We start from the raw sequence: 16224 nt of genomic DNA, 5'->3' as shown, positions 1-16224 counted from the left end.
TTCAAATCATGCTTGTCTTTGCTTCTCAGTGCAAACCTGCTCCTTTACTTCTGGACCGTGTTACCAAACCTCACAAGATTTCAGGTTTATCAGCTATAAAATGAGAATTATCAAAATACTACCTGTAGACTTGATATGATGTCATGTTTGTTCCATATCGAGCACAAGCCGTGGTATGTACTATGTGCTTAGTTAACGGCATCTGTTTTCTGTATACTATTGTTTTAGCATCATTCACACTTGGCATCATGTGTATGGTATTTTGTCACAGAGATATAAAATGTACATTTACTGTGCATTCAGACATAAATAAGATATCTGGCAAGATTATCTTGAGAGTCAAATTACCTAGTTTTTTATTAAAACAAAACAGAATGAGGGACGAAAACATAGTGTGTGGTTTGGGGTTTTATTTTGTTTTTATTTTTTTAATTTAATAGAGATTTTCCATTTTCCTTTTTTTGGATCAGAAGGCACTATGACATAGGGATGGAACATGTATAGTGAATCCCCATAAACCCCAGTATAATCACAACTGGAACAAAATGAATAATTTTTCTAGACCCTGAAATAATGCTTCTAAGTTTCCATTTTTTATAATTAATTACTGAAATATACCTGGTAGAGTTTATGAGAAAGCCAATGTTTTTCAACTCAGCACAGGTAAAAACAGATAAGATAGCTACATTTATCTCTCCCAGGTTTTTCCCTAGAGATTTCTATTAATAAGAATGTGGTCAACATAAGAAAACTTTCAATGCCTCTTCTCCTGTGTATTTCTTCCAAATATTTATATACATACTGAATGAACAAATTTCATACCACTTTAAATATATTAAGTGTTGGAAACTAATACTTGAAGAAACTATTTAATATTATGACATTTATTATATATATATAAATGAGTTTCTGCAAATAGAGGTAAAGCTATAAAACACGTAAAACACATCTACATCTAACCCAGATTTGGGGGGGGGGGAAATACTCATAATCCACATGTACTGTTCACCACACCTGTGCATACAGAACATACTTGATAGCTGAAAGCTAAATGCCACTTGCCTATCTTAATAATGATTAACAGCTTTAGATATCAATTGCATTTTTTTCTTGAAATAGTTTCTTTTTTATTTACTTAAACTATATTTTCCTTTAAAACTGCATTTTGTAAAGAATATAGTTGCTATTAATATCACAACTGTTTTGATTTATTAAAAAGTAAGTTGTGATTTATCGGAATATATTGGAAACCCTATTCAAATGTTCTTAAATGATGAAGAAAATTCCTACACACAAATAATTGAAAATTTAGGGATGCAGTTGACCCTAGAGGAAAATCAACACCATGTTAAGTAGAAGCCAGGTGAGTAAGTGTTAGAGACTCTCAGATGTCAACCATCCATTAGGTTTTATAAGTCAAAATGTGTGTTGAATCATCAAAAGTATTTAATTTTATAAGTTTTGTCATGATAAAAATAGTTTTAGGTGTAGATCTTACATCTTCTGATCTCAGATGACCAGATCGTTATTCTGATAAAAATTAGGAACTTCCTAATTGTCTTTATCATCTTGGATTTTTCAAGATTTGGCCTACCACATTGTTATAGATATCTTGTGTATATGTAGCTCCACATCTGTGTAAAAAGAGGGGGAAATGTAAACATGTGTATACTAGTACATATCTATTTCTATAGTGTGCACATGGCAAATAAAATGATTGGACTTAATCTTACAGAAATGGTGTCACTCTATCCATTTCCTACTTGAAGGTGAGATTTATTTTCAGGTTGTATCACAATAAATATAGCTGTGTTTTGTGGTGAGATGAACACTGACTATAGTGTAGAACAAGCATGTCAAACTCATGACTGGCAAGCCGCATGCCTTGTTTATGTTTGGAATAAAAAGAGATAGATATGCAGAGAAAAATGTAGCCATCCTTAGGCAAATGAGGAATCAACAAGTATTTTGCAGAGGATGCTAACAGAAAACTTCCAAAATAATAATTTGACAGAGGCTTGATAATTAAAGAGACTAAGTCATATAATTAGCACAAACCAAGAATAATATAAATTGATGGATAAAGCCCCTGAAACAACACAGAAAGATACTCTTCTCTCAGTTCAAATAAATTTGGACAGAGAGGAACAACAACATCTAAGGATAAAACAACTGGAAAAGGTCATAACATGATTGTCGGAGTAGCCAAAAGCATAGCTGCTCTGAATCCACATATTCTTCTGAATTCTGCTCAACTACACCCAGTGTCAGGGCAGGTTCCTTCTGGAACTCTGGTTGCTACACTAACTGTTGGGTCCAAGCCGCTCTGCCAGGAGCTGGACCTTCTTGGACACCGGGTCTTAGATGGAGAAGCCATGAGAAGTTGTGGGTGTATAAGAATGAGTCTTTATTGTGGGATCCAGTGGCCCTGTAGCCATTGCTAACAAGAAGCCATCAACAAAATAGTTCTTCACAACAGTCGCATACAGGCAGCCACATACCAGCTGGTTAAAATATACATCTTTCCCACAAAGCAGTAGCAGCCTCTGTACCTACAGATATTATCTGAGCAGCTGTGTGCTGCCTCTACACCAACCGCCTCACATAGCAGCGGCACCTGAGCTCATTAACCTCAGCAGCTTCTCCTGCCTTTCCCAGCCTCTCTCTCCTCTCTGGCATACTAGCTTCACATGGTACTACATCTGAGCTCTCTACAAGCTCTTAGCCTTACATCATAGCAGTACCAGCTCTCAGCTTCATCTGATCTCTCTACCCTTAGTTATATACTTTAATACTATTTAGACAAAAGAGGTGTCTTGCCAATAGTTACGTCAATCATTTTGGCTACAGAAAGGCATGGGTGCACAGTGTACTGTGAGATTGTTGTCCTTGCACCTGTATATGGTATCTTAGTTTTGGACATTCTGATTAAGCTTCCCATGCTCAGAGTAGCCTTGGCCATCCAGTGTACCATAAACAAGGCCTTCCATACTATGAGTTGCCTTGATTATCCAGGGACCCTGGCATGGTTCCCATAATGACATTTCCCTTAGCTATACCACCTAGGTATAAACATCAGATCCTTAGAGAGGAGTAGTTAGTAGGTTAACTTGGGAGATCCATGCCTCTTTTTCTCTGCTTTCACTACCATTTCCACAGCACATGAACTTTTGCTGAGCATGTCTCCTCCCTAGTCTCACCAGCAGTCGTCAAACCCTTCCTTAGAATTATATCACCAACCAGGCACTTGAGAGCCAGCAGACACAAATTGTGGCATCTCAGAACCTCAGCTTTCTTCTGAGTATCTGTATCCCAGAGCCACTAATCTTCACCCACCCCTGAGACACTTAAAATTACCTCAAAGAAAAGAACATTCATAGTTTTTGAGAAACTTGGTTTCCAGAAAGAGATACAAACTTCATGAGAAGCAACAAGCCCTTGCCCTCACTTGCTGTGGAATGCTCTTAGATAACTCTTTCCAGATAACTATATCTATTCATCTTTCTGATTTCAATCTGAATTTTCATTTCTCAAGAAAAAACAATGACATGAGTCTACTAATTTTCAACATTTAACAGAGCTTCCATCATAGATTGTCGATGATTTGATTTGACTGCAGGCTTTACAATGACAGCTATTACACTGTGTGTCTTGACACCTAATATCCCCCATATACACAGTGTGCATCTGAAATATACAGTCAATCGGCTATCAACATTTATTCCATATTTCTTCTAGTTTCCCCTCTTGGAAGGATAAGCATCTTCATTTTCCTTAATCTCCAGATCTTCCAAATAAGATTGAGATTCTGAAAACAAGATGCACTCAGGCAAGGCCTGGGTTTGGAGTTGGTTTCAGTGGGAAGAGAGGCAATAAAGAGTCATGGAGTCAGCAGGCCCTGTCCTATGGGGGACTTTCTGTTCCCTAGCTTGTAGCTAAGGTAGAGTGGTCATGAAGGCAGTGGATGGAACAGGAGCAAGAGATCCCCATAGCTTCCTGATTCCTGCCCACAGAGAACCCATTCTTCAGTTAGTCCATGGTAGCCCACCGGGAGTCACTCTTGTACAGCCTACGTACAGTCTTCTCCCTCAAACCTTTCTGTTATTTATCTATTTTCTAATACCTATAACCAAACTCTGATGGACCCAGTATTCAGAAAATCTTTGTTGAATAAATCAATAGACAAATGAAAGGGTAGATACCACCTGACTTTAAATAATTTTTCTTAAGCCTGTAATAGATGAGATAACTTGCACCTCTTATAAAATTATATCCTAATAGTCTTTTTTTGTTCTTCGTAAATTATATGTTGCAAGCATACATTAAGTAAGTGATGAGATAGACTTCAGCATTTGAAAACTTGTATTGCCTACACTACAGAAAAAACTCATAGTCCTTTCACTTCATATTGAAAATAATGCTTCATTCATACTTCCTTTACAACTATTAAAGCTAAAAAACAAACTGAAACAGTTTTTTCATTAAATGTATTATGAACTAATAAACAACAAGTGAATAGGACAAATTTAATAAGAAGTATGAATAAGGCATTCTTCATATAGTACTAGTTAGAAATTCAATATAATGTCATTGCCTGACAGTAAAGCAAATTCATTAAGAACTGACTTTGGTGGCCTTTCCACTTTCACATTAATTCATCATCTTCCCAAGATGTATCAGTTACCATTCTGTCACAATAACTTTCTGAAAATGACCCAGTATGTGACCTGAATGAATGGATTCAGTTGCCAGAATGATTTAAGAAAACAAGTTTCCAGAGCATTTCATGAGAGACACGTTGACTAGTTCACAGGGCTTTACCCCATAGAATACCGACATATTTTCCAATAACTTTTCACTTGGAAAAGGGAATCTTTGTCTTTCAATTCACAGTGTGATTTAAAATTGAAAGGCATTTGCTTTAAAATGTATTCCCTATTACACAAAAGCCAAAAAAAAAAAGCAACAATATGTGAAAGTCTTCCCCTCCTGTATAAGGATTTATAAAACTTCCACTGAACAATGAGATTCTCAAAATTCAAGAAATTAACAAAGTGTGTTGATATGGGGATTTCTATGATTTGTATATTTCTATGTAGATTTGTGTCTGCCACAATTACTTGTCAAATGTGATTAGATGTAAATATTAAGTGGTAAGATACCTTACGTCTCTTAGAGACTAATGATAAGTGGTGCTTATGGTGGTGTCTCGTACATGTCAGCACCTATTTCCACTGTCTTAATCATAATAAATAGTACTTATATGCATAAAGAAATATAGTAGTTCTGTGTATACATGTTGCTCCTATACAATAGTATTTCATGTACATAGAGATGAGTTTTTATTGAAATAATGTTGGAATTACAATATGGCTTTGTTATAACATCTCCACTATTCTCTGGACTGGCATGTTCTATATGCAGCTTTGATACATTAGTAATTATTCATAATTATTTTTGTTCAAGGAATGAGTCTGAATTCTTAATGAAGAGGGTAAAAATCACTAATACCCCCTCTCTGCCTTCAAAAAGACATACACTTAAGGAATAATCTGTATTTGATGAGCACACCCCTGGTCCTGTCAGACCTTTCAGAATCTTCCATGTTCAAGTTCTGTCTAGTTCTAGGCTGAAGAACTAGATGGGTCCCAGGTCTGAACTCAGTGGACCCTCTGGATGGAATAGGCCAATTGGCATGTAAGCCAGCTTCAGACAGGTCCCTAATGGACATACATTATTGTTATAACATTTTGATATAATAAGAAAGGCATCAAAATGAAATAGAATAAATCACTTCATTGGTGTTTCCACTCCACTTTATACTTAGCAATCACAATGCACTATTGATATTATTTACAAGTATATCTTCCTGTACAGATATTTACAATATAACTTCCTGTACACACGTTGGGCAGGGAGAATGGTTTGCTAGCCTTCCCATCACCAGCATCTAGAGCTGTGACTGACACAGAGTATCCTATATATAAAAGGGTAATATGCAAATTGTCCCTTCGACCAGGAGTTTGACGGGAGTTCGATCAGGGGTTGGGGCCGGCCCACCAACCTCCCGTGTCTCCCCCTCGCCACTCCACCCAGCCCAGCCCAATCAGCCTGATTGGGGCAAGCCAGCCGAACCCCACACATGCATGAATTCATGCACCCAGCCTCTAGTAATATAAATAAATGTTTGTTCTGTTCAAGTGAGTCAAAGGGAAACAATTATTTTGGTGATTAAAACTTGTTCCATAACTGAAATAACTCTGTGCTTCCACAAGTAGAAATCTGCAAAAATGTATCTATATATTATCTCATATATATATATATGAATATATATATATATATATATACACACATATATATATGCCAGAATCAAACAAAACACTATGAATGGTTTATGAATCCACATAAGAGAAAATTAGGATCACTTACTATAACATTTAACTTTAGATATTTGCATTGCCAAGTCATGAAACACTAATGCAATTTAATTTGCATTTGCAATAAATTCCTAGAATAACAAAGAATAAGGAAAAGTGATAGGAAATGTAGCTTTTTGAGCTCATAAGAGTATAAAAAACTTATATAACTCAAAAGCATGAACTTATCAGATACGTTTTCAACTTGCTATTAAAGGCATTGAGTAAAAAAATATAATTGTGCATTAAGATGCTATAGATGCTTTAAGAGAAGAAATAAAAACACTGTATGTGTTTTTCAGCAAATTGACACTAAAACACATAATCTGCAACTGCAAGAGAATATTTTTTAAAAATTTAAAAACTACTTATTAAAAAATCTCATCATGGCAGTGACTATGTCTATTAGCTTTAGGATAAAACAATTCCAAAACAACCTATATCCTGAAGTCAAATTTTGGATTTAATCTAGTTTTAACATTTATGTCATAACCTATAAAAACAATTTGCACCATGACATTTAATTGACACAAAAATAATTTCCTCAGGCTAACTAAAAAGGAAGCAGAGAAGAGTGAGCTTTAGCTAAATCTAAATATTTACTCAGACACAGTACTTAACCATAGCTACTGAGGAATGCTTATTGCATAGTTACTCAAACTCATGGAGAAATATGCTTATTGAAAATACGATCAATTGTTTAGCAAACACTGACAAGAAGCTATAATAGGAAACCAAATTTGCAAAGATCCATCCCTGCTTTCACTTTTTTGTTTCTTACAGAAAAGCCTGAAACTCTCAGATTTGTCATATTCTGACATTCTCATAGGAAATTTGTCACAAGCATGAACAACATTATTTTAAATCACAATAAGAAAAAGAGAAAGCCATCAGATTGCACAAAAGGAAATATTCCGATTGGAGGTGTGTAAAAATTAAGGTGGCTTCCACCTAGACCTCAGAGGCACACACAGTGAGTGAGAACACCCGTCTCCCAGGAGCACCGTACCTTGTTTGTCTCCTGCAGTTCAATTTGTGATGTCTTGAAATCAGGGTCTTGGGAGTTTGCACTTAATCTATCTTTCCTCTTGAGGAGTTCATCCATTTCTTTCACCTGGACCTTTAGCCTTCTATTTTCTCTATCCAGTCCTTGTTTTTCAGTTTCAAATATTTCCCTCTCGTCCCATTCCACTGTATTTTCCACCTGCAATCTTTCTAGCTAAACACAGAAAAAAACAAAAACAAAAACAAAGAAGTGGCATGTAGCATATGTAGTTGCTCAAGGGCCAGCAAACAGTCTCCACCAAGAAAGGTTCATGGATATGTCATTTCCACCATTTTTTGAAAGAAAATTTTATTTGTCTAAAAAGTTGAGAACAACACAAATGTCCTGAGACCTGTCCATGCCCTAGATAAGAATATCTTTCCTCTTGGTTCCTTTGACTATCTCTGTACCCACAAACCATATTTGTCAAATAAACATGGTAAGTCAAAAACTGATGATATTTTGCCAATGGTCTCCACTCAAGTGATGAACATGTATCAGTTGAGAAGACACACATCATTTCTTGGGAAAATTCAATTGGATGGATATAGTTCATGTAATCATTCACTCATTCGTTCATTTATTTACTATACCTTTCCATTTTCAGGCACTGCGCTAGTCACTTCAATTAAAGACAAAAGAATGCAATAAAATTTATAGATGCTGTAACTCAAGTAGTATAAAATATAGTCAACTTCACATGAGTCAATGGCCAATTTGATTCCAGGGAGTAGATGTTGGCAAACCGTGGCCAGAGAGTCAAATCTGGCCCATGGTGTCCTTTTTTAATAGTTGAAAAAAATCAAAAGAACAATATACATTAACATTATATAAAATTCAAATTTCAGCGACATCTGTGTTTCCCAACTTGAGGGAGACACTCTACAAAGATAGGACATTGTCTCTGATTTGTGGCCAACACATTAGAACAATGGCCAATGTATGAGACATGAGCAGGAACCACTGGATGAAAGTCGGCGTGGTTCTTCTCATCACTTCTTCCAGTGTCTCACTGAAATTCCCAATGCCTGCAGAATTTTATTTACACTCTGGCTGAGACAGTTTAAACATCCAGGTAAAACATGCTTTTCCACTGTGTGCTATAAATATCTTATGATTCCAAGATGTTTGAATGTTTTTAGTCAGCCGGTAAGGTTAAACTTTTATGATACCTGACAAATGTATTGTTTTGAGTTTTGACAGCAACATCAGAGGTGCGCTTAGGTGCAGCTTTATATCTGTGGCTTACATCTTCTCTTCTGGAAGAGGAAGAATATTTCTCTGGTGTGCAGCAGCTGAAAGGATCGATTACTCAAATATCTCAGTGAGTCAAAGTCCAGCATGAACATTTGTCCAAATACAAAAACAAATGTCAATGCTTACGAATCGATTGCGTGAGAATCTTCAATTCACCTGACCTTTTCACTGAAAAATTATTAGACATTTATGGTAGAGGAAAGAAATTCCCAAAAGATTTGATAAAGGTCAAGTACAGTCTTGAGCATTATTTGAAACTGGTGTTTCCAATAATTATTTATGACCAGACTTCAAAAACACTTACAAGGAAAATTTTAAGTGGCTCTGGTCTAGAACCAGGCACATTTCCTTTGAGTTTCTTATAAATAACTCGTGTTTACATCAGTTCTCCACCTCACACCGCCCCAAAATAAAACAGAAGGATCTCCTTTCTTCTCTCTTCAGGGGTGGTCAAAATTAAGGAGGCTTTTCAAATGGCAATTGTTTCTACTAACCTTGGATTATATACAGGACAGAGATTAAATAAACCTTAGTGGAGGCCAGGATTTGACTCAGAAGAAGATAGAAAGTAGAACAAGAATGGGAAATTTTAAGACCCAGAAGCATGAAGAAAAATACCAACCAGTGTTCAGGATCGTAGCATAACCTTACAAAAGTCACTGGTACCAAACAAACAAGGCTTTAAACCTGTCAGGAAAATGGCTAGCTTCTGTCAGGAGATTATTAAGGGGAATAAAACCAGTTCAGAGACTTGCTTAGAAAGGTCACTAAGTCACAGCAAGGAAATACATTGGCTACTCTGATGCCTATCAATTTCCATTTTATTTTTCTGTCTACAGGTCATGAATTGACAATGTCTGAGCGATAATAATTGTATTGTTTACCAGGTGTACCAGTTAATAATGGGGATTTTGTTATAAAAGAAAACATGATAATTTCAAGAGAAACATCAAAAGTGCTTTATTCAAAGTAATGTCCATTACCAGCTACACATTTCCCCCATCTTTTAGTTAATTTGTGGGTACCATCCCAATAGAACTTTCCCTGTTTTGAGGCAAACCATTCTTCGTATGTTTTGAAATGCTGCTCAGAAAGTGTATGTGCCATCTATTGGAACAAGTGGTAATCTGAAGGAGCAAGATCTGGTGAATAAGGCGATGGGTTAATACTTCCCAGGCAAGATCTTTTAACGTGTCTTTAACTGGTTTTGAAGTGTGTGATGGTGCGTCATCATGAAGCAAAATTACTTTGCCGTGTCTTCTGGCCCATTCTGGTCGTTTTACAATCAAAGCGTGGTTCAAGTTGACCTGGACGTTCTTTGTCTTTCATATCGAAATCATCACTTTTAAAGCGTTTAAACCAGCATTCACAAGTATCTTGAGATGGAGCATGTTCACCATAAGCTTCCCGAAGTAGACGATAACTTTCAGCAGCACTTTTCTTCAAAATAAAGTAATGAATTAAAACTTCCCACAAATGCTCTTTTTTGGCACGAAATTTGACATTTTTAAGCATAAAAATATCTATGATGTTAACACCTTCAGAAAACTTGACATATGAAGTTTTGAAGCTTTTTGTCATTATAACAAAATAGCATACATATCAAATTGCATATATATCAACATATGTGTAACTCCATCTACTGAAAAAACCCCGCATTATTAACCAGTATACCTGGTATTTACATTCTTACCTTAGAGGCTCAGTTTCAAATTTCCTGCTCCTGTAATGCAAATGATCATGGCCTTTTTAAGGATGTTTGATGATTTTTAAATTGTTGGAATGATATTCATGGTTAAAATATCTTTTCATGTATTGAAAAAATGAAGCATTCCTATCATCATGTAGGGTGTCATTATTTAGCCGCATCATGTAGCTTTTTGCTTGATTTTTATGTTTTTTGCTTAGTATTCTAGCATAGGGAATTGTGTTCCCAAAACTATGCAAAATACTTAAGTTCAAAACAATAGAAAATCAAATATTTAAAAGAGCTACTTGATTTTTGATGGTGGAAGGCCACATCACAAAGTGATCAGGGTGTGAGTTCTCATTCTAACACTGCCATCTACTAGTTCTGTAGCCTTCAGCATGTTCCTTAAACTTTCTGAGACTGCTTACTCATCTGGAAAATAAGTATAACAATGTTTCCCTTCTAGACTTCATGTGCTGATTAACTGAAATCAATTACATTAAGGGCTTGTAAGGCACATAGAACCTACAAAGTTGCAGGAAGTGTTCATACTACAGGTATAAACATTAGCTGTAAATACTGACTGATGCTCAGTCTGAAAGAAAACAGGGACAATATTTTAATGGATATATTACACACTATTTGTTAATATTTAAGTCAAGGATGTATACTTTAAATGACTTTTCTTTTTCGTTTCTCTTTTAGCCTGTTTTCTTCCTTCTATCTTTGCTCACCTCCAAATGACATCCTCCACTTTTTATAAGATATACGTTCATGCATTGATAAAGTAATTTGGAAGAATAGTTGTCTCGATTTATCACTTATTTATTTCTTCAGTAAAGCGATTACTGCTGTGGTGATCAGAGAAAGCCTAAAGTCAAATACTCAAATGTGAACAAAGAGAATTTTCCTAAGGTACTTGAATCCTTGCTAAGTCACAGAAATATAACCTCAGGCTATAAGATGATTAATTCCAGAACAACTGTTTTGTACTTGAATCGGTCAATACTGAAAAATAAAAATGGCCCTAGTTGATTTGGCTCAGTAGATAAGGGTGTCAACCTGCGGGCTGAAGGGTCCCGGGTTTGATTCCGATCAGGGCACGTATCTGGGTTGTGGACTCGATCCCCAGTAGGTGGTGTGCAGGAGGCAACCAATCAATGATTCTCTCTCATCATTGATGTTTCTATCTGTCTCTCCCTTCCTCTCTGAAATCAATACAAATATATCTTTTTAAATAAAATAAAAATGAATATGGTCCATCACTGCTAAAAATACTTTTCCTATAGCTACCTGTGATTACCAGGATTAAACATAGATATGAGCAAATTTTTACTAATTCATAAATTTACAGAACTTATCTAATTAAAAGAATTTCCATTGCTTAAATATTTAAAATACAGATGAATTTTTAATAATATTCCAAAGAACATCTTACTCTGTTAAAGAAGCAACTGAATTCAATGTGAAATTCAAAGGGTACTAAATTTCTCCAATTAACAACTCCTGAAAGAATCACTGTATGAAAACTGGGTTTATCTTATAAGTATTAGCTTGGAACATATAAAATATCCTATATAATAAAGAAGTATTATGCAAATGGACGTTACATAACGACTGACCACATAACGACTAGATCACGGATCAGCAGGAGGGTGGGGCATCAAGCTACAAGCAGGCAGCGGAGAGCTACAAGAGGGGGCAAGGCAGCAAGCTAGGGGGGATATAGGGGGAGGGGGGCAGGGGGAGCTACAGTAGGGCGGGGCAGCGGGTGGAGAACTACAGGAGGGCGGCAGCGAGCTACTGGCACACAGATTTGTGTGCAGGTCGACTATTAATCAAATAAAGAACACTCCAAATCATATTCTAAATGAATATAAACAGTTGTCCCTCTTCACATTTTAGTTTTACTTTTTCTCGCAACCTCATAGAAGATTGAAATAGAAGGCCCTTTTCCATTTGACATGTACTTTATCTTTCCCCTTTTCCATTCAATCAAGTATCATTTATTGGCCACCTACTATGAGCCTGGCACTATTGCAGACTGAGCCTAAGAATTCTACCATCTAAATGGACAGGTTTCTTCTTTACCGTTGCTGTCATGTTATCAACATGATTAACCTGGGATTTTGGCCTAAGAATAGAGATATGATTGCTCTCTGTTCATAAGAAAACATGTTTTGCAAGGGAAATATTTTGAGGATGATAATAGGAAATTTCTAAACCAAATGCCTCTAAGGTAAAACAGCATATTTCTCTTTATTAGAAATTTTAGTCCTTATTGAATGCCACTAGACTGGAATAGTTTTAGTAGTTTTTAATTGGAAGCATTGAGAGTGATAGTTGAGATGATGTGACATGTAAATAGCACATTAATATGAACTTGCTAAATTCACTTGTTGTCCTGTGAAAAGCAGTAAACAGAATCGTGAAGAAATTGGACAGACCTTATGGGCCAAAGGGCCAGAAAAAGTCCCAGATACACGAGTGTGTGCCCTGAACAGGGTAAACCCCAAAGGGCATCACAGTGGAGGCCTGAGGTACCCTGAAGGCATCGAGGAAACGTGTTTCTGATTTTTACTTCAAGATAAACAGAGTTTTTAGGATTAGCATAGTCTAATCTTTAATTAAATATTGCCTGAAGCTGCACATAATTACTATAGGATAAAACTAAGAAAAATCACATTGGAATATATTTTATCAGAGCTAAAGTATATTATTTAATTTCACCAAAAAAAATTAGTGGAGGCACTGGTAATAAGGAAAGATCTTACATTTCTCCAAATCCTCATAAATTTAAATGTCTTTCTTTGTTTTCTGACTCAGTCCTTCTCTATTAAACATGAGATAGTAGCCTGCACTTCTGTCAAAACCACAGTATTCATTTAAGGAAAATAATATTTGAAAATGTTTATCTCTTGCTTCACGCATGTATAAAAGAGCTCAACCTTAATATTTTTTCTTGTGGCAAAAAGAAAATTACACCTATTATTTTTTTCAAAGTGAGGTTTTCATAAAAAAATCTGCATAAATTTATGTTCTTTATTTGAGTAATGATAGGACTAGCTGATAGAATGACAGATGATAAAAACCCTATTCAAAAACCTACATAAATTGAAAGAAACCACTCATAATTTCCACTTATATGAAATGTCCTGAATAGGCAAATCTATAGTATTAAATTAGATTAAGATTACCTAAAGCTGTGGGGGTGGGAGGGACAGGAGAAGTGACTGCTAATGGATACAGGGTTTTTCTTTTGGGAGTGATGAAATATTCTAAAATTGATATTGGTGATGATTGCACAACTGTGAGTATATTAAAAACCGCTGAATTGTATTATTTAAATGGGTTAATTGCACAGTATGTGAAATAAATCTCATTAAAGGTGTTAAATATATGTAAAAGAGCAAAGACTATTCTAATCAAAAGAACTACAGCAATTATGCCTTCTAATTTAATTTTAAATCTCAAAGAACTTCTGTTAGGAGTATTCTTAACCAATCTAAAGCCCAATTGAGGTTTTGCCTTTCATTTGTGTCACTGGTACCCCTATTTCAGTAAAACCCCAAAAGCCTAGTCACTCACTTCTCTCTGCATTTTGTCACTTAACAGTGAGATTGTGAATCAAGTAAACTTGAGAATTTCACAGCTCCCCAACACTATGTTAATATTAAAATAATAGGTAAACCTATGATTTGTTTAATTACATGCATATGATGCTGTTTACTTTTTATGTAAACAAGTTATTCTTGGAAACACTCCGTCTTACATAATTGTCAGATTTGGTGACTTGGAGTTTGAGACTGCATCCCAGCTCTCCCCTAGCATATGGCGTTTTTGAAATCTTTGGAGGCTGGAGCCTGAGTTGTGCAAATCTTTTCCACAACCAAAGAGCTGACAAAACCACTTTTCTTCTTTGGAACTTTTTGTGCCTTTTTGTGTAAATAATGTGATATCTTAGAATCAGCAAAAGCCATCTGTGGGGGAGGGGGGCAGGGTGGGGAGAACAATAGAAAATAGGCCAAAGTTAAGTCTAATCTTCCAGCAACTTTTCTTCCCTTGCCCTAAGACATTCATTATCCACCGTCATTAAGTCCATGCTCAAGTACCTATTGACCCCTCCTCACTAAGTCATACTTTGGAGCATTGGAGGAGCCCCCAAAGGGTCTCTGACCTCAAGGGCATTACTCCCTGGGGAGGAGATAAAAAGCAAACAATTCCTCCTACTAAGTGAGTGATGTTGTAACAGTGTGGACCTTTCAGGGCTATGCAGAACAGCGCCACCTGGCGGAATTTCGGAGGTCGAGTGAAGGGAAGGCAGAGGACTAGGAGTAAATTCAGGGTTTTACAGAGCCTGAATTATCTACAATTTGGGGACAGAGCAAATTAAGAATGAAAATATTTATTGAAAATGAGAAAACAACAATTCACAAATATTAGAAAGCTGTCAAATACCATAAAATATCACAAATCCTAAAAATAATATGTAAATTAATAGCAATAACTACTTAATAACTAAAAATTAGACTTTCCTCAGATTTTGGACTAGTATGACTGATTTATAATATTTTTATAGATAGGGTTTAGTCTTCCAGAATAGTTTGTCTTTTTCTTTGAATGAAATTGGGATAAATAAACCCACAGCATAACGCACAGGCATTTTGCTGTTTTTGGAATATTCACTTTTTGAAGTTTGTAATCCACAAATATAGATTTTCTAAAAATTTATCTTTCATGTGACTTTATTTAAAAGTATGGTACATTATCAAATATATTTCTGAGAGGAAAGAACTTTGACGAGGTATACATAATAAACAAATCCATAAAAATATTTCACTGTATACCAACTGCATGTATACTTGGCAAGACTCCAAATTTTCCCACAGCTACTCTGTGTCCAACAGAAAAGAGGACCAGGGTGTTGGAGAGAATATCAGAAAGGAAGAAGACAGAGCTTTAAACAAGTGTGTCTCAGTTATCGTACTTTTGCAAATGACACCAAAACATATGGTCATATTTACATCTTTTTTTAAATAGATATATATTAAAATATATATATATATATATATATATATATATATATATATTGATTTTTACAGAGAGGAAGGGAGAGAAATAGAGAGTTAGAAACATCAATGAGAGAGAAACATCAACCAGCTGCCTCCTGCACACCCCCTACTAGGGATGTGCCCGCAACTAAGGCACATGCCCTTGACCGGAATTGAACCTGGGACCTTTCATGCCGCAGGCCGACGCTCTATCCACTGAGCCAAACCGGTTAGGGCCATATTTTCATCTTGCTAGGACTGCTGCCGAGGTCTAGGAAGAGGCTCATGTGTGACGGGACTGGACCTTAAATTTCTTCAGCTTCCCAGATCACCTCTGCATAGGAGGAATCGTGATTATTCTCCTCTGTAACTGGATGTGGTTTACTTCCAAAAACTAAATCACCCAATATCAAGTACCTTTCTTTTAGCACAATCTTTTTTCTACAATACATAAGAAAATTATTTTTAACTCATTCTCCTAATCAATATGAAAAGCAAGTCAAATAAGGTATGTATTTCATGTCATAATTGATGTTACTAACTATGAGTACACATAGCTATTTTGGTACCAATAATACAACCAACAAAGAAGAAAAATTTGTTGAGTAGAAAAAAGCCAGGACTTGCAGTGAGGAGATGTAGATCAGATCATAGATAGATAGATAGATAGATAGATAGATAGATAGATAGATAGATAGATATTCATCATAAGGAAATGCCTCATGTGATTACAGAGGCTAACCATTCCCAAGATCTGCAGTCTGT

General features: G+C 35.9%; 1 protein-coding gene across 11 annotated transcripts in view; it reads right to left on the bottom strand.

Annotated features, from left to right (window-relative positions):
• Nucleotides 1-16224, bottom strand: part of CCDC102B (coiled-coil domain containing 102B) — a 150760-nt gene that overhangs the window by 73873 nt on the left and 60663 nt on the right. For 9 of the 11 annotated variants that reach the window (XR_009454112.1, XR_009454113.1, XR_009454115.1 and 6 more), the window contains exon 5: nt 7426-7635. The exons of the other annotated variants lie outside the window; for them this stretch is intronic. Coding sequence is in view for 5 of the 9 variants with exons in the window: in XM_059706345.1 (XP_059562328.1) it covers nt 7426-7635 (210 nt within the window). In the remaining 4 variants the exon portion in view is untranslated. The remainder of the gene's footprint in view (nt 1-7425; nt 7636-16224) is intronic. 11 annotated transcript variants of the gene reach the window in all.

Source organism: Myotis daubentonii, chromosome 8 (assembly GCF_963259705.1).
Source record: "Myotis daubentonii chromosome 8, mMyoDau2.1, whole genome shotgun sequence".
Lineage (NCBI taxonomy): Eukaryota > Metazoa > Chordata > Mammalia > Chiroptera > Vespertilionidae > Myotis > Myotis daubentonii.
This window is presented reverse-complemented; position numbering and strand designations above follow the sequence as displayed.